At 45.5% G+C, this 21,958-nt stretch overlaps 1 protein-coding gene across 1 annotated transcript in view; it reads left to right on the top strand.

The window, feature by feature from the left end:
* The first annotated feature begins 21,096 nt into the window (after nt 1-21,096).
* The window catches only part of GPC1 (glypican 1), a 209,824-nt gene continuing 208,962 nt past the window's right edge, over nt 21,097-21,958 (top strand). The window contains exon 1 of the mRNA XM_054639492.2: nt 21,097-21,606. Coding sequence (XP_054495467.2) covers nt 21,450-21,606 — 157 coding nt within the window. The 5' untranslated portion in view covers nt 21,097-21,449. The remainder of the gene's footprint in view (nt 21,607-21,958) is intronic.

The following is a 21,958-nucleotide window of genomic DNA, read 5'->3' as shown; positions in this document are numbered from 1 at the left end:
CATAATTTGAGTATATGGTTGATGTAATTATGCATGTAAATTAGACATGCTCTTTTAACTTCATTGCTAATTTGACTACCCCATTAAAGAGATTTAAGGGCACCTTTGGTCAGTGAAGGTGACTTAAAACTCACTTGTTTCATGCCAGGTGAGTACACTTTGTTTTAGCTGGGTCCTGACCAGCAGAAACATCTTAAATCATTCAAGGTTTGTTCTCAGCTCATGTCTGATGGGTCCCTCAGGGCCATTATATTTACATATATATGTATGTATATATATATATATTCATATCCATATCTATATATAAATTCATTTTTAATCTAAGTTCACTTAGATAAAATAAAGGATTTCAAAAATTTAGAAAAGAAAGGAAAGGACAAGTTTCTTTCTTGTGAGAACTGAGTCTTCCTTGAAGACTGAGCACTTTGATAATTTTCTGCAGCAGTTATCTTCAACACCAGATTTTGGCAGAACATGATTGAAATAGGGCCTGAGGGTAAAAATTCCATTTCCAGGCTGTGTTGGATGAAGGAGTCTGCCAGCACAAGGACAGAGGCAGGATCTGCAGTGGGACTTTGGGAGCAGAAGGGGTAAGGTCACAGGAAGGGGGCGTGGTGGGAGGCTGGAGAGGGAGCAGCAGGCAGAAAGCCTTGGCCAAAGTGCCCTTTGGAGAGCATGGCAGAGCCATGAGGGATGGAGCCAAGGCCTCGAGACAGGAGAGGGAGGCTGAGGCAGAGCTGAGCATTCACTGCCCTGGTGGGACAGCACACCCTGTACAGGCTGAGGGAAAGGTGGATTTCTCTCATCCTAGCCCAGTATTTCAACCAAATCCTCCCCTGTCCCTGTACTTTTCATTTACATATGACTTGATTTTACCCTAGCTTGGAATGAGAACATTGTCAGTGAGTGCAAATGGGCATTTTCTTCCATGTGGTTGAAGACCACACCATCAAAACCAGGACCAGGACTTGGTGTTATGCACAAGCTGAACTTAATCCACCCCTGAACTTCTGCTTCTTGCATTGTGCCTGCTTTGTTTGTTTTGAATCACTGTGACAATGACATTATTGTTGAAGCTGGCACATTGGATTGAATGAAGAGCAATCATTTAGTTCATTCTCAGTTTCAGAGCACGGATCTGTGACAGGGTCAGAGCTGGTTACAAACAGAGTCAGTGGCCCAACTCCTCACACCCAGCACAGCAAAGTTCAGCCTTGTGGGAAGCCTGAAGCAAACTCCAGGAAAGGTAAATACCTGGCTGGGTGGAATTGCCTGTAAATGCCAGGGGCATTGGCACCCTGCAGCACAGTGAGGTGCTCCAGGACAAATCCTGTGTGCAGAAAGGGAAGAAGGAGAGAGAACAATTGATAGTTGCTGTAAAGAGAAGAAAAATATTCTACAAGTTTTATCCTAATTTTCATTACTCTTTCTTTTAATTACTATTAATAATTTTTTCTTTATACCCTTTTAAAATTTTAAATCTACTTTACTTCCTCCTAATCCTACCTCACAACAAAAAAATAAGTACACTAGTTATTAACCAACACTAAAACCCACCACACTCATTAATACACCACCCAAGAAATGTCAAAATTAACAAAATCTCAAATTAACAAGCCAAAACCACTACACAAAATTAGTGTTTCTACCCAGTTTCAAACTAAAACCACCACATCATTTTAAGTAACTGAAAGAATTTTTCAAAAAGAATAATTTTTTAGCATAAATGAAATATGAAAAAATCTGTATATATGAATAAGAATATATGTATATATGAAAAAGAATAATATTTTTAAGTAAATGAAATATGAAATATTCTGAATATTAGAATATAAGAAAATAAAGTGCTGCTGTACCCTGGTGTCTCATCAAACCAGGGTATCATTTTGCTTTGAAGACATGCATTGAGGACAACTGTGGGTTCTGTGTTTCTGTCCCCTGCCAGCTGCAGGGAGCTGGACTGCAGGAGCTGGGTGTCTGCTGAGCAGAGTGTGCAGGAGAGTGAACAAGTATTAACCTTTCTCTCAGGGGTCAGAGCCCAATCAAAATGCCCTTCCACAGCAAGTAACAGAATGAGATTAATTGTACATGCTACAGCTATGATTGTCCAAGTGTTATGGGTAAGGCAGGATGAATTCAGGCAGGCAGGGTTTCATTAATTGAGGGAATTTCCAGGCTAATTTCCAGGTGTTCTGGGACCTGACCTATTTCAATTTGAATAATAGCTGATGACAGAGTTCGATATGCACCAGCCTTCTATTTAAACAGAGGGGAGAGAATTGTTTTGGGTTGGAGCTTCTTAATTAGTATTCCACAAATATGGCATCATTTTGCTAAACACAGCTAGCACGTATTTCCTTGTCAGATTTAAACTTAAAGGAAAATCAGTGCATTTCACTTTGCTCCATGTAAAAGACTTTTTAAAAAGCCAAAAAGCAAAACTAAAACACAGTCGTGTGCTATACCTGGTTATTGATTTAGGTTTTAATCAGAATTAGAGGGGAAAAAAAAAAGAAAAACTCTCAGATACTCTTTAAACTCTTCCTTTGATAATTAGACTCTAGTTTCAAGTTTAATTTAGTCAAAGGACAACTATGTTGGCCATTAAGTTTATCTAAAGTGGATGCTAATTAATGCTAAACTACACTTCCTAAGGTGCCACATGTTATACCCCCTGCCTGCCCCCAGTCACTCACCAGTCCCAGTGTCTGCAAGAGGGAAATAATGAAAGAGAGGATGACCAGGAGCCAGGGAAAACAATTCTAATATCAGCTCTGATCTTCCACTTATTTACTGTAACTTGAATTACTTGCTGAGTTTAAAAATTTCAGCTATAGTTTTTAACTGTGAGGTCTTTAGCCTATTTAGAAAGAAATCATCTCCAAACCTCTGAGGAATCAGTTAATATTTAATTCTCTTGCACTCTGATGTCAAAATTTCATGAGTAGATGACAAAGAAATGTGTTTAGCTCACAAATTCCTCAAAACACAGCACAGTATGGAATACACACCTCTAATGCTGGGTTAATTCAGCTGTTTTCAATGTCACTTCTCAGTTAGTGCAAAGCACTATCCTTGCCTAAGGTAACAGTGGCACTGAGCAGCTGCCTCCTGGTAACTGGTGTTTGTATTTCATTATGGTCCTGAGTGCCTGACAAAGACACTTCTGGTCCTGCACGCTGTGCAAATACTTAGAGGAGGAAAGACCCCATCTCTGGGATGTTTGCAGTCTCCTAGATGTAATCAAAAGGCAATCCACTGACTTTGTAGATTGCTGTAATAAGCTTTAAGTAGAGGGAGGTGCTTTAAATGTGTAGTGTCTCACTTAAAACTGGGTTTAACCTTTAGTATGGTACTGCCTGGCAGAGCCAGATTTCCATTAAATCACTTGGATTCCCTGCTGATTGGTTTCCATCCATTTCCATTTCTCTGCTCTGACTTGGCTGTCAGGGAAATACAATATTCACAGAATCACAGAATCACAGAATGACCAGGTTGGAAGAGACCTTCAAGACCATCGAGTCCAACCCAGCCCCAACACCTCAACTAAACCCTGGCACCCAGTGCCACATCCAGGCTTTGTTAAACACACCCAGGGATGGGGACTCCACCACCTCCCTGGGCAGAACATTCCAGAACTTTATCACTCTTTCTGTGAAAAACTTTTTCCTAATATCCAGCCTGTATTTCCCTTGGCACAGCTTGAGGCTCTTGAGATTCCTCAGTGCCTTGCCCAAAATTTTGGCATCAATACTCCTGAGAGTTTGGGATTCAGCCTGCAGCAAGCTGCAGGAGTAAACTGGTGCTGAGGGCAATCCTGACAATCAGAGCAGCAGGAAAATGAGGCAGCCCCAAATGTCACCATCAGATTAATGACAGATGTACATTAGACAACCCAGGGGTCATATCTACTCCCCTGGTGGTTAAAAAAAGAAGAATCTCATCTCATCTGAATCTCTGCCATCCAGGGGATATTGGTTCTTGAGAATAGCTCCTGCTCTCTGTGCCATCATCTCAGAACCTGACATCTCCTGTGGATGGCCTTTCTCCATCCTGGGGCACTCCTGTTCTCACAGACTGCATCCCACACAGTGCCTGTGCCCTGGGAATGGATCTGTGATCCTAAGTGCTTCCCACTGCTCTTCCCAAGATACATGATCTTGGCATTTGTGAAATATTCAGCTTATAAGGAATAGTGACTTCTTTTTGAAGAAATAGCATTAAGCCCTGCCATGTCATTTTATTGCTGTTCATTCTCATAAAGGCTAATAATCTTGTTTAGTTCCTTGTCTCTGCTGTGAAGTACATTTGCAGCTTCTTTAATCTTTTCAGGATAAGCAAGCCAGCCAGAGGCTAAATAATAACTGACAGCTGCTAGGTACTGTCTGTCCTATTAGATGTGTTAATCAAATTTTGTAACTGTATAGAAACATCAGCAGAGCGAGGTAGCTTTGTCTTTTTTCCACCAGATCCATCCAGAATGGTGTATTCTGCACACTTATTCTGCACATTTTTTCTGCAGAGTTTCTCAGAATCACAGTGTGACTTGGAAGGGACCTTAGAGATCATCTGCTTCTAACCCTCTGCCATGGGCAGGGTCCCTTCCACTGTGCCAGAGCCCCATCCATCCTTGCTCCCACCAGTGCTCTTGGGCCCCTGGTGTCCTCTGGGTCCCCATGTCATTGCCAAGGTGATTGTGATTCCTGCAGCACAGGACTGGGACCCTGAGTGGCTCCATCTGCAAAAGGAAGGAGGATAACATATCCCTTTATTCATGCAGCATCTCCCAATACAGTAAGTGTAAAATTAGATTTTGGATGTAGGACACAGCAGAGATTAATATTATGGGTTCTGGCCACAAGGATGTACTCCAGGCAGATGTGGTCTAATGGGTTTAGTAGAAGCAGGCTGTGCATGTGTAGGTATATCACCAGGCCAGGTCCCTCGTGCTGTAACTGCTGCTTACAAAAGCTAATGAGACAAAAATGTTAATTTAATGACCCATCTCCAGGAGTTCTCACAGAGCTCCCTCTCTCCTGGGATTTGGGAGTGAATTGAGATTTAAGGTCAGGCTGCTGTGGAAGCCTGATGTGTTGGACTGGAGTAAAGAACAAAGGCAGTGCTTACAGTGGGTGGTGCTATTATTATGCAGTGACTGAAACAGGTCCTCTCTGCATTTGTCCTGGTGTCCCCAGGCAGGTGGAGCACACAGGGCCTGGCCCTGAGCTGTCTCCATGGTCAGGTTCCTGTGCCCAGAGGGGCTGGCACTGGGGACTTGGGGCCACAGCCTCACACCTTTCCTGATGCACTGATGAGCCTTCAGTGGGCCAGCAAAACTCATCTGCTCTCGTATCTACTTCCCTGGTGATTAAAAAAAGAAGAATCTCATCTCATCTGGATCTCTGAATCTGAATCTCTGCCTGGTTCCTCCCCACCATCACATTCAGACAGATCTTCTCAGACCCACTGGCCTTCCTTGAGGTCCTCCCCTTCCCCCCAGTCATATATCTGAGCTTTAGCTTTAGGAAATAAGTGCCAGCCTAATGTCTGTCAAATAACCCCAGCCAAACTGAGGTTCCTCTGAGTAATGGGTCTAAACTTGTCATATTTCTATATCAGAGATCACAGAAAGGAGTAAAACCAAAATACCTGTTTATTCCTGTTTCATCTCAGGGAATGCTGAACGTGAAATCAGATCTCAGGGAGAAAACCTGGTCACTGCCACTTGTTCTGGCTGTCACTTGTCAATTTTGAGCTGCTCCTGCAGCATTTCTGTGCCTTGCTGTGTCAGTTTTGCTGTGCTCCTTGTCAGCTTCACAATAAAGAACAACGGGAAAAAATTGGCAACTGGCACAGGGAATCAGAGGTGGAATAAATTGATAAGGAGTGGTTAGAGAAGCATGAAGGCCTTGGAGCTCAAGAATGCTGAAAATCCAGCAAGGAACTAAAGATGTATTTTAGGCATGTAGTTAAAAACCACACAAGCTGTAAGACATCAGGAATGGTTCTGAATTAGAACAAAAGGTGAAGAATCTGTAAACATTGCCAAGAAAAGGTAAAATATAAGAGATGGTGCTAAGCTCCAGCAAAAGGAAGCCAGAAGAGGCAGAAATTATGGTAATCAAACAGAAAAACAGATTGCAAGTTTTTGGTCTTCTGCTCTGGTTAGTACAGAAGAAGGAGCTGTGGGATGCCAGGAGGTTTTGCAGTATAACTGCTGTGTGTCTGTCAGTGACTGCAGAGACATGGACAAAATTCTGGGAAGCCAGTGGGGTTTGAGTACCCAGTTTAAGCACATCCTCAACTCCTACTCACTAGAACTGTTCTGAAGGCAATGTCTGCTGCAGCCTGGTCTTGTGTGGATCAGCCACTGCCATGGCATCACTCCCAGGGAAAGGAGAGCTCTGGTGTGCACACTAAAAGGGGAAAAAGGGTTAAAAGACCTCTGACTACCCAAAAAGCAAAAGCCATGGGTTTCAGAACAAAAAGTGTCATGCACTTGACAAGACAGTCATGGAAACTCAGTGTGTTCACTGTATGAAGAGGAACGTTTGGGGGCAGGAGGAATTCTGCAGCCCCCATCCCACACAGCTCTGGCCACTGCACTGGAACATGCTGGCACTGAGCCCCAGCATCTGTTGGAACCAATGTATTTTTAGTTGTATGTCTGCTGGGGATTCTAAGATTACAAGAAATGGAAATTTTAACACATCCCTGAACAGGCTGCTCTGATATCTACTCCCCTGGTGGTTAAAATGAAGAATCTCATCTCATCTGAATCTCTGCCATTCAGAGGTTTTTGTTACTCCTGTATCTCTCAGGTAATGAAGATCCTTCTCTGCCTTGAGGAATTCCCTCTCCACTCACACACTTAGCACTAAACTCACTCTGTAACAGCCTTGGGGATATATGATGCTTGCCCCATGCTTCTCACTGCAGGATTCTTTTCTTACCAATTGCTTATCATTTTGCCAAAGGGGAACCATTAGGTTCATTTTCCAGTCAGGGTTATTTTCCTTCCAAGGTAAGGAAATACTTGTAGTGGTTTTTGGGGGTTTTTTTTCCATGTAAGTTTCAGCCAAAATGATCCATTATGTAGAACAATAAGGAGAGGAAAACACAACATTTGGGTTATTTATTTATTTTTACTAGTTAAAAAAAAAAAAAAAAAAGTAGCCTGGATGAGCATTTGGTATCTTTTTGTGGACATAAATTCCATGATGCTTTGAAGTGCTCTGATACCATCTTGTCACTTAAAAAAACACAATAAAAATTGTGTTCTGTCTTCATAGCTGGGCTTGGTGAAATTACAGTGACCAAGGCAGGGTTTAGGGCCTTGCTTGGAACACCAGTGTTAAAGCAGAATGTTGAATAATGTCCCAATGCCCCAGTGAGTGTGCCTTGGTGTGCCCTGTCCCTTTTATGCCCCAGCTGAAGGAGGTGATGAAGACACCCAAGCAGACCCAGCTGAAGGCTGCAGCACAATGCCTTGCAGAGCTTTGAGGTCTAACCAGTCTGGACTCTCAGGGTGCCTCCATTTGGCCCTTCAACCAGTCTTGTTTTCATGCTGGATTTGCATGCAACGAGCCACAGGTTCACTTTATTTATTCTGTCAGGGTCAGGCAGGTTTCCAGCCTGTGAGCCAGAGCTGGAGCCCTTCTGCATCCCCCTTTGGTCTCGTCCTTTCTCTGAAGGAGGGGATGGAGTTCCAGTAATGCTCACACAAATAGCTGCTCTGTAATTGCCATCATTCCCCTGGTATGTTTTATTGGCAAACATGGAGTGTGTCTGAGGCCTGCTCTCCATGCCAAGGGTTTTTTAAGATGTGCTGAGCACCTCTCTGCCTCACTGAGTTCAGCTGGCGTTGACAGCTCCAAATACCTTGCAAGAGTAAGCACTTGGCATCTAGGGCAAGTGAGACAATCAGCATTTTATGCATGTCAGGATGTGATCATGCTTGTTTTAATCCACTCTCCAGTAAGCTTCCTTGCAGAAAAACAGCTCTTGCACTTAATAAAGCCTGTGCCATCAACCAAACAGCAGCACAAGTGTAATTACAGGCTGTTTATGAGAGGGCTTTTGCATGAGAGAGTTATCTTTTGCTTTAGCCGTGTTCGTAGCCTATTAAATTTTAGATGACTCGAAGAAGATTTTCTTTCTTGTTCATGTAAAACTGTGCCCCATCTCTTCATGCAGGTAATTGCATTATCTAGACACAAGGGCTCCTCACATGTTTTGTCAGAGGGGCCCTCCCAGGGCCAGGGCAGGGTCCCAGGGTGTCTGTACAAGGCACAGATTTTATGGCAGTGACTGCATCACACTCACCTGAGCACTCCAGTATTTTAGAATATTTCAATACAGTGTTCCCCACCATAAGGAAGGGGAACAAGGGTTGAGGTCTCTGTTAATGGGGCTTTCCCCTGTTTTCTGCTGACAAAAAAGGTGTGATATTGACAGAGGAGGAGGAAAGGAATGACTGAAGTGAAATTGGGAGGAGACAGAACTCTTCAATCCTAAATCATATCATCTGTCCCTAAAACAAGCATTTTATGTTGGACCACCACACAAAAGTGTTCTGCTGGTGTTCCACACACCAAGTCTCTCTGTGTTAGCAACAGACCCCTGTGATCAGTGAAAAATAAATACATTTTTCAGTTTAGTTCTCCTTGGCACCAGAGAATCATTTGTATCATCTCACCACAGCAAGGCTGTGCTAGCATCCCTGCCTGTGTGTAGAGAGCATTTTGTTATTTATCACCTTAAAGTGTGTTCTTCTCTGGAGAACTGCTGCTTTTAATGATAGATTTTTGGTGCTGTGAATGTGAAATACATCACAGTTTTGGGTATCTTTTTAATTTTATGGATGGCCCAGCTTAAAACCAGGTACATCAAATAAAATAACTACTGCTGAGAATGAATAAAAGTTGGCAGGTATGGCAGTTTAAAATAGCCCTATTTTCACCCTAAATATAGCCTGGTTTAATTGAAATCAAGTGGTAGCTATGAGACAGCTGCTATATCAAAGACCAGTGACAGCCTGCTGAGGTTAAAAGAATACAGGCTGCCTGTGTCTCTGCTGAGATAAAGTGGCATCACAGAGAGCAGAGCAGCAGTTAGACTGATGAAAAGTTAAGTTTTTAAAGCACTGATTTGTAAAGCCCTTATGCAGTTTTATTTATAGTTTATTTGTCTCTGTCCTCCCAATAAAGCAGGTTTCACTCTGAAAGCAGAAATGTGATGCAGGTCCCCAGCTGATGTGAGCTGATTTAGCTCAGCTGGGAAGGGAGCCACAGGTACAGAAAGTCAGTCAGGTGTCCCCCTGAAACTCTGCCAGTGCAGGAGCAACAATGGTAGAATTTGGACTTTTTTCTGTGTGAGAGTTTCTGAGAAATGAGCTTCATGAGGTCAGCCCAAAACCAGCACAGGATTTAGGGGAGAAGGGCATTAAGGCACCATCTGATGCTTCTGTGTCATTGAGTAAGTGATCTAACAGAGATGATGTGACACCCCACTCTAACTGCACCATGCACAGAAACACCAGAGACTTCATTCCAGGAAGGAGTTGTCTCCACAGTCACAGGTGAAAAGTGGACATTTTTTAATATCCCATTGCTTTCAATATTCTCTAATTAACAAGCACTTCTTTTAATTCTCATGCTTTCTGGTTATTATTATTTTTTTAGCCTAATATAGTCTAAACCCCAATCTCTCAGACTTATCTTCCCTGGTAGCTACTGAAATTCTTTTTACTTGCTGGTACTTAATTAATATTTGCCATGTTCTTACTAAGGTAAGTCCATACTTTCTCATTATATGAAATTAAAAGTAGATGAGCTTAGTTTCCAAATAAGAGAAGCTTTAGAAAGATATAAACACCCTCACATATGGATTTTCTTTTGATTTTGATTCTCAGGAGAGCTCTTAAGACCTTCTACCACCCCTGTCAATCAAATAAATTGATGAACCATTGAGCCATGGCTACAAGCAGTCCTGCACAGCAAGTTCTGAGGTGAGCTCCTGATTCAGATTCATCTTTCCTCCCTGCCATGGGGTCCCTGCAAGTACAAAAGATACCCACAGAAGGAAACTGAGAGTCTGAAAAGTGCAGGGGGAGGGCTCAGAGCACAGGGCTGGCTCTGGCCATGGCCACCAGTGGCTCTGTAGGGAGAGCCCACAACAGAGCTCCCACACTGACCCTCTGAGCCTCCAGCCCCCTGTGCCTCAGCATCTCTCCAGCCAAAAATGATAGCTGGGATAAACAACAATGTGACATTCCCACTGAAGTTAAGTTGGAGCAAAGGGGTTCAGTCACCCCTGCTGCCAAAGAGAATTTTGCAGTTGTACCTCTGCATTTGGCTATCTCAAATTTTGTTTTTTGTACACAAAACCAGTACTTAAAAGGATGACATCAAAACTTTCAAATCCATAAGAACAGAACACTTAATCAAACCCCATAAATGGAGAAAAAGAGGACTTTGGCAGGCTGTGCTGCAGCTCTTGAAGAGTGAAGAGTACATTCATTATGCTTCTTTTTTGAAGGGAAGGATTTTCATCTTCTTTTCAATAGATAGCTTTGAACAGTTCATTTCACAAAACATTAGGAAGGAAAGATTTGGGGAAAATTGTATTTCTCTGCCTTAAAATTGAGTTATGGGCAGGGTGTTTGCCAGCTCATTTTTCTTGTTTGTGTGAAACAGACATTTGTGAGTTGTGGAAAATGAGCAATGGGAGGAGAGAGGAAATTGTCCAAGCCTATGTAAGAAGGTTAGATAGCATACTGGTATAATTTATAAGGATTTACAGACACTGCTGTGCTTCCATAGCCAAGAAGGCCCTTGTGGACAAACTGCATGATGTTTTTGCCTTGTGACCCATCAAACCCATGGCAGCCACTGATCAGCTGGTCAGCTTTTGTGTGCCTTGAGGTCATGGGAGCAGCTTTTAAATGAACAGCTCGAAATTCTGATACTGGCATTGGTGATTGAACCTGAGCTCTCAGGCTGGTGCCCATCACAGGGATGTTGGAGCTGCAGCCTGTATGAGCACAGGGTGTCACAGTGCCAGGCAGGTCACACCTTTATTACAGGCAAGTTCCTCTTGAGCTTCTTGTGGGTCTTGCTTTGAACAGACAGGTGTCTGCTAAGGAGGGCAGGAGCCTGCCCTGAAATGGAAAATGTAAACCCCCTCCCACCAAATTGTTATGATTTTGAAATTAAGGGGCTCTCAGGCAAAGATATGGGAATAGGAATAAATGTACTTTATTAGGGAAGAAAATAAAAAATAAAAATGCAGTAATACAAACCAACCCTGCCAGAGTCAGAGCATGCCCTGTCCCCTGTGTGTCAGGGGGTGGCACAGCCCCATCCCATGGGGGCTCAGCCCTCCTGCAGTGCCAGCTGTGGCTCTGCTGGAGCAGGGATCCTGCACAAGGGGGGAGTTTTCCTCTGCAGCTCCAGGGCTGCTGCAGATGGGCCTGGGCTCCCTCTGGCCATGCAGGGCAGCAGAAGCTGCTCCTCTGGCAATGCACTGGGCAAAGGCTGCTGGGTTGTGCCAGGCTCACATTGGATCCAGGTAGGAATGCTTGGCTCCTGCCCTGGGCAATGCAGCATCTCCCCATGGGATGCTGGAATTGGATCAGCCCTGCAGGGACACTCAGTGGCCATGGACAGCAGAGATCTCCTGCAGGGAGGAGTGGCTGGGGCAGAGATAAAGAAAAAACTGCCCCATGGACAGCAGAGACAGCAGAGACAGATGCCCAGCTCTGACAGATGGGGACAGAACACACAGCCCAGCCACATCTTCCAACCCAAGACATTGTGTCAAGAGTCAGGAGTGTCTGTCTGCCTGTTCCAGCAGGCTGGAGTTAGGAGGAACAGACACTTAGGCAGACAGACACTTCAAAAAGCTCTCCCTGGTGACACTGGGTCAGGCTCCTTGTAAGCAGAGAACTCTGGATGTGCTGGGATCCAGCACAAGCCCTTCCTGGCTAAGCAAATCCCTGCTGTTTCTCAGAGGGTGATAAATTCTTCTCAATGCTCAGTGAGCTTTACAGGTGACTTAGACTTGGTTACCTCAGACTTTATGGACCTTGTTAATGTTATAGAAACAAGAAAGCAGAGGAATTAAGCATTTGATTATGCAAGTTTGGGAGGACAGCAAGGATAATATATGCTGCTTCATTGTAGGAGCTAGTCTTTATTTTCTTAATATCTGAAAACATGAAAGAATAATTTCTTCTCTTATCAACTGCATGTTCCATTAGGAAACCACTTTGTCTTTTTCATTTTGAGCAGCTATAGTTATGAAAGCACTCTGTGCCTAATTGGTTTAATAACAAATTCTCATACTAAAGATATATGGACTATATATATTGTATCAACAAATAATATTTGTTAGCTGCTGCACTGGAAGGAAGAGGGAACACAGCGCTTTAGGCCTCTCCTGTTTTTCCAAACTCATTCTGATAACCCCCAATAACATTTCCAAATTTCTTTATAAAGGAAAGGATGCTCTTGTTTCACTTGGAAACTGAAAGAGTCTCAATCAGCCTCTTCATTTGTTTTATATTCACCTCATATTAGGAAGAAACTAACAGAAGGGGAAGAGAAAAAAGGAATACTTTGTGAGCTGGCAGTCATTGAAAGGACTCAAAGCCACAAAATCTGGCCCTGATTTTAGTCTCAAACCTGAATCTGTGTTAAAGTTTAAGGTGCAAACATCAGTCACACCAGAACACTATGGATGCAAGGTTATTATATTGTAAGCTTTTCCTGGTTTATCTTTTCCTTTAACTCTGACAAGGGAAAAATAGGGGAGACTGGAAAAAGGAGTAGAACGGTGTGGATAGAGCAGAACACAACAGCCACAAATAATCCAATATTTCATAATTTAATTTCACACTCACTAGGCTGCAGAGTCCCCACTAGACTGTGGGGAGAATGATCTAAGAAGGTTATTGGCTTGACAATGGTAATGTCAGAGCTCAAAGACAGGTCTGGCAGCTTTCTAAAAGTGAATGTGGGTCCTTCCTTCTCCCTCTACTTCTCTACTCAATATAGATTAAAGTGACCTCTGGAGGTAAACTCTACTGAACCCCCCCAAGTAGTTCTGCATTGTAGTTTTTATTTGTACAGTACGTGAAAGAAGAGTTCAGATTAAATTCCTGGCCTTTCAGAAAAGTTTTCTCTGCCTTAAAAAAAAAAAGGAAACAAAAAGAAAAAAGGGTATTTTATTTTAAAGCCAAAGCCTCTTTCATGGTCCCATGATCTCATGAGTTCTTTGGCTGGCCTGTGACCTTTCAACCTTGCACTACATGTTTCTTTTCTAAATTAGCTAGTGTTGAGACATCAATGGAGGAATATCAATGTTATTATAAAAGACATCATTCTCTCCCAAAAATGTCAGTGTGAGTGAGTCATTGCACCTAACTGCTTAGCTTTTGTGAGGCAGCAAGGGAGATTTGAAAGTGTGCTCCAGGGTCCCCCAGTCCACCAACTTCTATTTGAAATGCCTTAAAAAGCCATGTCCCTGGCATCTGCTGCAATAGAGGCAAGGGAATGAAGCTTTGCTCCTTTAGCCACAGAAGGAAAGTCCTTCCTAACACAAAATTATGTATGTGGTGTGAAAATACATAACTATCACAGGCAATTTCTTTTGAAGGCTATGCTCAGAAGCAGCACTGTAAAAACAAATCAAGCAACCAACTGAACATCTGGTGGAAAGGAACTGAGTGTCCTGGTGAGTTCTATCATTTCTAACACCCCATGTCTCTGCATCTCCTTGTATTCGTGCTCTCTGGCATCTAGCAGGTTGAGGAAATTAAATCAGATTAAGAGCTCTACTTTTAATCTTAAGAAGATGGGTTTGTGTTGTCTGGCATCTTGAAAAATCCAGCACTGGGTGTTTATGCAGTGCTGAGCAAAGAAACAGTAACAGTCCATGAGGATGTTTAATTAAAGGCACCTAACCTAGAGCCAGGATGAGCTGCTGCACCTGCACTGCCATCACTCTGTCTGCTGGGGGCTTGGTCCTGGAGCACCTTTGAGATGACACAGCCACAGCAGATGCATTCATGTCTTTGAGCTACAAAATGCACAGAATGAAACCACCCTGGCCCAAATCCACTCCAGCTGTTCCTCTGCTCAAGTGCAGTTACACCAGCAGTGAAGCTGGTCCACATTAAAAATGTGTGTCACCTGGTAATTACCTTCCTAACAGTGCATGGGAAGGACACAGCTCCAAAGTCCAGGTCAGATTTTCTCCCCTGTGTGTGGAAAGCTGCCCAGCATTTGCTGAGCTGTCCTGCCAGCTCCCTGGTGCTGAGCCAGGCTTACCTGCTCTGACAGCAGCTGCTGCTTCCTGCAGCACACACAGCCTGGAGTGGGACAGCCTCTGCTCCAAGCTGGAGGTGCTGGGGGCTTTTAGTCCAGCTCTGTCAGTGTTTCCTCACAGTCAGTTTCCCTAAAAAAACAGGTTATGCTGTACCTAACTGAATGTGAGGGGGAAAAAATACAAACTTGAGCAGAACTCAAGGTAATTTTATTAATTCATTGAAATGCTTTAGTCTGTGGTGTTTAATGTAGCAACAGCTGAGGATACAGTGGCAGCTCAGAAGTTCCATTAGGGATGCCAGATGCCCACATTGTGACTCCACACTTTTTATTTTCTTCACTTTCCAGTCTCCCCTATTTTTCCCCTGTCAGAGTTAAAGGAAAAGATAAACCAGGAAAAGCTTACAATATAATAACCTTGCATCCATAGTGTTCTGGTGTGACTGATGTTTGCACCTTAAACTTTAACACAGATTCAGGTTTGAGACTAAAATCAGGGCCAGATTTTGTGGCTTTGAGTCCTTTCAATGACTGCCAGCTCACAAAGTATTCCTTTTTTTTCTTCCCCTTCTGTTAGTTTCTTCCTAATATGAGGTGAATATAAAACAAATGAAGAGGCTGATTGAGACTCTTTCAGTTTCCAAGTGAAACAAGAGCATCCTTTCCTTTATAAAGAAATTTGGATATGTTAATGTGGGTTATCAAAATGAGCTTTTCTTCCTAACTTTTTCTTCTCAAAGAACTCTGGGATGCTTATCCCACACCCATTTGCCTTGGAGCAGTGCTCAGGAGCAGACTGTTGAGCTGGCATTCCCAGGAACACAGAGTGATCCTGCTCCTCTTTTCCTTAGCCAGTGCCACAGACACATGACAATGAGCATGGGGGGGGATTTTTACCTGAAAAATCTCTTTCAAAACCAGTTGGGTTCAGGATATAACCTCTTGAATTATAAGAGGAAGTCTTCTGATTGCAACTTTTGCTTTTTGGAAGTAGGAAGGAATCTTCTGTACATCACCACAGGGGCATGCTGAAAGGACACATTTCTCATCTAGTTTTGGGGGCCATTTTGAGCCATTTCATACTATCAAAGTCTGGTATTTTCTGGGGTCCCCTGTGGCAGGAAGGAATGACTCTGACTCTATGTTCTTAGAAGGCTGATTTATTATTTTATGATATTATATTATATGATACTATATGATATGATATTATATATATGGTATTATAGAATATGATACTAAAACCATACTAAAGAATAGAGAAAGGATACAGACAGAAGGCTACAAAGAATGAGAATGAATCTCGTGAGTCTCTCCAGAGTCTGACACAGCTGGACAGTGATTGGTCATTGAGTCAAAACAATTCACATGAAACCAAACAAACAAGCACCTGTTGGATAAACAATCTCCAAACCACATTCCAAAGCAGCAAAACACAGGAGAAGCAAATGAAATAATATTGTTTTCCTTTTTCTCTGAGGCTTCTCAGCTTCCCAGAGAAGACTCCTGGGCAAAGAGGGTATTTCAGAAAATATGATGGTGACAATCAAAGCTCTGCTTATCAAACATAAATCACATTCAAGTGCCATGTCCATATTCTTTGTTCATTGCTGTGTATATTTTTGAGAGTGGGAAAAGCTTTACTGAAAGTTCCCAGAAAGGATGAAATGTACTTCCTGGGGCAGACCCAATTCACAGCAGTTTCTCTAACAAGTTTATGGCATTTATTTAATTTTTGGCCTTTAAGACTTCTTTCTACCGGGAAATCTCTGACTCTTATATAATAAAAGTACAGTCTAGCAGGGTGGAGTCATTAAGCAATACATTCCTTTAAGTTGCTGCTGTAAAATTGTGTGGTTCAATTCAAAACACTGCACAGAGTGGCAATTACCTGCATTAGCCCGTTTCTCTCTCTGAAATTACTTAGTTGTTCTTAATATTCCTAGTGCTAGCCACACTGGGGAAATGAAAATTCCATTTGAAGGGAATCTGTCTGTTCCACCAAAGGTCAAAGAGCAGCTTGGCACAGCCCTGGCGTACACTGCTGCACTTGTGCTCTGTGCAGCCCCTCTTCCTCTGTTCCTCAGCCGCCAGAATTGGGATTTTCATTGCCTTGGGGCCTCAGTCTGGCTCCCTCAAGACCTGGGAAGAATCCCCAGTTCTGTACATCCACTGAACCCTATTCCTGATTAATTAATCCGAGCACACAAATCCCAAAAGGTCTTGGTATTTTGGGAAGGCAAATGGTGTCTTACAAAGTCAACTGAGATCAAGCTGGATTTATAGATGCCGCAGCAATTTGAAGGGATTGATTTGATATTTTTGGTGATCAAAACAACCAGACACGTGCTGTTTGTGCACGTCAGGAAAGCTTCCTGGGGGAATGTGAGCAGAGGGGAGGAGAAGATGTCAGATTTCCACTGAAGGGAGAGCCAGTGAAGAAGTAAGTAGCTGTAGATAGCAAGGTGTAATCTAGTAAATCCTCTGAATAACTTAATTAGATTTGATTCAGCAAAACACATGTCCAGCTTCTGCTGAACACCAGCCAGTGTTGGGGGGGCAGGGGCTTTCATGAATCCTGCAGGAAACAGCTTCTGCAGAGATTAAAGGAACTGGGCAGAAGAGGTACTGAGATAGTCCTGCTTTGATGAAGATTTTTAATCTAAAGGTGCCAGGTTTGCTGATGCTGCCAGAGAATCAAAAGTATCATGAAGCTGGCTAAGGGGAAGGGGCAAAGGGTTTCATTACATGAGGTTGGGAGGAGTGAGGGAGCCATAGCCAGTCAGGCTTTGCCCATCTCTTTTCCTTCCCCACTCGCCACTCTGTGTGAATTTTGCACTTGACACATAGGGGAAAAAAGTAGAAACACCACTGAATTCAAGGGAGAACGCACTGTTCTTTTATGTGGCATCAAAGACACAGAGCAATTTTGAAAAAATCTGTGTTTTTTCCTGTTTAGGTTTTGCTGTCAGACTCCAGGTTGCTGTAACTCAGCACAGGTCCATTTTGGAGCCAGCTGGAAGTCTGGTGGGTGTAATTGCATTGCTGCCTGTACAGTTCTTGACTTGCATCAAGGTGAAAAAGAGAGGCAAGTCCACTGCATTGCAAAAGTTTTGGAAAGTGCTAGAGAAACAAAGACATCCCTGTGAAAACAGAGGTTGTAGAAAGCCTCTCTGTTCACTTCTTGTTTTTAAAGGGTAGCTTCCCCCACTTGTGCCAGATGATTTGGCTCTTCTTCATCCTTCTTGCTTCATAATGCTTGGATCAGCTTTTCAGTGGGCAGTGCTTTTTGTCAGGACTGTCAAGAGGTGATCTCCAGAGCAGGATGGATTTTCTGTCTTCCTCTGGCTATCTTGCTGCCTGGCTGTGTGCTTTTTGCCTCCTCTGCATTTTGTCTACTCATCTTTGTGTTTTACTCTGCCTTTTTGTATCTTTCCCAGTTCTAGCTCTATCTGACTGTTTTTGGACAATCTTTTGTTTACTTTTTGCCAAGTTCCATTCTTTTAGCTGAGGATCTTCAGAAACTGGATCTGGTCCTCAGATATAGACAATCCAATTTACAATGGATGCCAAAAATACATTTTCATCATGACACTTTGAAGATGTTTATTTCAATTCACTTAAAATGTGCCTAGGTCAAACCCTGCATGTGTATAAAACTTAACAGCAAAATGAGACGTGCCTCACTGTCATATTTTCTGGAAAAATCCCTTTGCCAGGATTTCTTCTCCTGGGAAGCTGAGAAACCTCAGAGAAAAAGGAAAACAATATTATCTCATTTGCTTCTCCTGTGTTTTGCTGCTTTGGAATGTGGTTTGGAGATTGTTTATACAACATGTGCATGTTTGATTGATTTCATGTGCATTGTTTTAACTTAATGACCAATCATGGTCAGGCTGTGTCAGACTCTGGAATGAGTCAGGAGGTTTTCATTAGTATCTTGTTAAGCCTTCTGTAAGTATCCTTTCTCTATTTGGTATAGTTTAGTATAGCATTCTATAATATAATACCATAAAATAATAAATTAGCCTTCTAAGAACATGGAGTCAGATTCTCAATTCCTCCTCTGTCTGGGGGACCCTGAAAATAACCACACCTCACCATTTAAGATTTGTTTGCTCAGGACTGGATCCTACACAGACTTGCAGGTATCTTCTCTGTTGAAGGGCTCGTATCAGCTTGGGTTCATTTTAAATTTGTCTGCTTATTAAGCTTCTCATTATGATAGTATGTGAGCATCCCAAAGGCAGGTGCTTAGGTAAGAAACACTCTTAGCCCTGTTGGGAGTTAAATGACCTGCTGGTGGTCACTTGATGGCTGAGGTTTGCAGCAGAGCTTGTAGCTCAGCTGTAGCTCACAGAAGAGCCTGGGAGCTGGCAGTGTGGCTGTGCTGGGGCTGGAGCCTGGTGTCTCAGCAGGGAACAGCAGCGAGTGCTGCGCTCTCCCAGCCCAGCGCCCTGACCCCGGCCCTGCCCAGGCACCGTCACCAGCGGGAACTGAGGTGGATGGCAAGAAGGGAAATGCTCTGGGGGAACTGAGATATATCAGAAAAAGGGAAGTACTCTGGCCTGTGAAATGATCTGTAGCTCAGGGGATGGCTCCAAGGGCAGAACCCTAGGGTTGCAGTCCCCTGCCAGCAGCTGTGTGAGTGCACAGAGCTTTGTGCTGCAACCTTGGGGTGCAGCCACAGCTCACAGAGAGCTCTCCCAAAGTCACTACAGGCAGAGTGAAAGCCAGCACTCCGTATACAATGGCAATAAGTATCCAATCCCTGGCTTTGAGAAGGAAAAGAGGAAATTGGGTGCTATTTTGGTCTGTTGTGTCACCCACCCCAAGTCATTCTGTGCAGCCAGACCAGATAAAAGGTTTATGACTCTGCCTTTCTTCTCTATCAAGTACTTTGTCTCTTTGGAGTTTTGCATTCCTGGAGTTCATTCCTCTCAACAGACTCAAGTGAGACTGTTGTTACCTGTGTGTCTGCAAGTATTTGATTTTCACTCTGGTTTTCCAAGAGGAGGAACAAGATCGTGGTGTCAGACAATGTAGGTACAGATTCCTCTGCTGCTTGTTTTCTGCCCTTGTTGTACTCAGATTAGTTAGATGAGACCTCTGACACGGGTCTTCAAGTGAGATGTTCAAAGCCTGGGGAGAGGAAAGGGCCATGGCTATAAAATTAAAATAAATCCCCAGGAGTACGGGCTGAAATAACCTCGTGCCTTACTTGGAATCTCTTATGTGTGCAGTACTTTTGCATTTACAAAAGAGTTTTCATTTAAAAACAGGGTAAGTCAGGCTTTATCCATGGCAGACTTTCCCCCACGTATTTCCAGGAACAACAGGATTTCCACATTCCAGAAAGCTCCCAAAGCAAGCTCCAAGCTGAGGTGTATTTTGGAACTCTGTGAGCCTCGGGTTTCTAAACCGTACATCACTGAGAGATGATGCCAGAGGCCAAAAGGCACAGTATCATCTGTGAGAGAATTAAGATCTGGACTGTATGGGTGTATCTGACTCAAAGCTGTTAACTTTTGGTGGTAATGATGTGTCACCTCAGTCATGATCTTCATTACAAAATTCTCCCTGTCTTTGCAGGGATTTTCCCTGTCCTCTCCATCTGCTTTGTCGTATCTCATAGATAAATCTAATTAGGAAGATTTAAGAGGAAATCATAGGGTGATTTCATAGGAAAGCAACAACTTTTCCCTACTGCCCCCCTTCCACTCCCCGTGGCTCCTACTTTGCAGTCACTTCTCCCATCCCTCAGGAGAACAAGCAGTTCTGAAGCAATGGGATAAACACCAGTTTCCTGTGTAGTTTCACACATCTGGGTGACTGACTAGTCCAGAAACTACAATCTCGGATAAATTTTGCTATGTTTTGGAAGGCACAGTGATGGTGTTTATGTGTGGGGTTTCTCCAGCTGAGGCATGGGCAGACTCCCTCCCGTTTTTGCACAGAGAACAACTGCTCTCCAAAGGCTCAGGAGCAATCGCTGGGTCTTCTGTCTGTCGGGAAACAAGTTAGACGCTGGCCAGAAGCCTGCGAGCTCATTTGGGGAAGCACACGGGCATTGCCTTGACACACAGGTGATCACACACGCCTCAGTTCTATGGGAAGCAGCTCAAAACGCGGCTGGCAGAGCTGCGGAGCACCAGGTTCGGGAGCTGGCAGGCTGCTGTATGAAGTAAACTCCAAAGCTGAGAATCTATCGTAGAGAATTGCCTCTCTTCCCACATCTGCTCTTAAAGGGGCACTTTCAGTCTCCCCTGGACCTTGCTGGGGCTCTCCGGCTCTCAGCTGAGCTGCTTTCTCCTCGCCGGTCCAAGTGTGCAATGATTTCAATCATTTTCCCAGCCGCCGGGGGAACTCCGGCTCCTCAGGTTCAGCACCGGGGCCCCGCCGCAGACAAAGACCGAAGGGTTCTGTGCGCGCTGTCCTTGCCGAAGGACGGGGAGCGGCCCCGAGGCCGTGCGCGCCCCGCCCGCCGGGGATGCTCGGGGCTGCTCCGGCCGCGCTCCGGCGGCTCCGGGCGCTGCGCAGCGCCCGCGGCGGGGGCGCGGGGCGGGGCGGGGGCTGCCGCGGGATTGGCGCGGGCCGCGTGATGCCACGTCCGGCGGGGGAAGCCCTGCCCGCCCGGAGCCGCCCCGCCGCCGCTCGGCGCGCAGGTGGAGCGGTGCCGGCACAGCCCAGCCCAGCCCGGCCCGGCCCGGCCCCGCCGCGGGAGCAGCCCCGCAGCCCGCCCCGCAGCCCGCCCCGCGCCCCGCCCCGCCCCGCCGCGCTCCGCCCGGCCCGGCGGCGCCGCAGCCGGCAGCATCGCGGCGGGACTGCCCGGGGATGCAGCCGCGCTAAGAACAAAAGCCCTCAGCGCGCTCTCGCTCCGGGGCTTTGAAGCGGCGCGGCCGAACTTGGATCTCTGCCCCCCTCGGCCGAGCCGCGGCGGCGTCCGGGGCTGAACTCGGCGGCGCCTTCTCCCCGCACGCCGCGGGCAGCCGGGGCTCGCCCGCCCGCCGCCCTCGCCCGCCCGCCCGTCCCGCCGGGGCTGCCCGCGGAGGGGCCGCACCCCGCGCCGCGGGACCTTGGCTTTGCCCTTCGCACGGCAGGTGGCGGGGCCAGCGGAGAAGGATGCGTGTCTTCCCGTGGGGATTTTGGCTGCTGTGTGTCGCCTCCGCCCCGGCTCGCGGTGACAGCGGCAGCAAGGCGAGGAGCTGCGCCGAGGTCCGGCAGCTGTATGGAGCCAAGGGCTTCAGCCTCAGCGGCGTGCCCCAGGCCGAGATCTCCGGTGAGTCCCGCGGGGGCCGAGGGCGCGGGGCCCGGCCGGGGCAGCCCCGGGGCCGCTGCCAGCCGGGGGATGCCCGGGCACGGCTCGGGAGCCGCGGGCGGGGAGCGCTCGCCGCCCCACGCTGGAGTTTGGCTCGGGTCGTGGGCGGCGAGAAGTCGGAGCGGAGAGGGTTCCCCAGAGCCGGGCGGGCTCCTCTGGCCCCTCTCGGCACCGCTGGGAGCCCTGCCCGGGCTCAAAGGGTCTCCCCGGCGGTGGAGATGCGAACGGAACTGCGAGAGCGGGGGGTGGTCGCACCAAGTGTTCGGCGGTGGTTCTTTCTTTTTTCTCATTGTCTCGTTGCTTCTGTTCTGAG

The sequence above is a fragment of the Agelaius phoeniceus genome, chromosome 10, assembly GCF_051311805.1.
Source record: "Agelaius phoeniceus isolate bAgePho1 chromosome 10, bAgePho1.hap1, whole genome shotgun sequence".
NCBI classification, from domain to species: domain Eukaryota; kingdom Metazoa; phylum Chordata; class Aves; order Passeriformes; family Icteridae; genus Agelaius; species Agelaius phoeniceus.
This window is presented reverse-complemented; position numbering and strand designations above follow the sequence as displayed.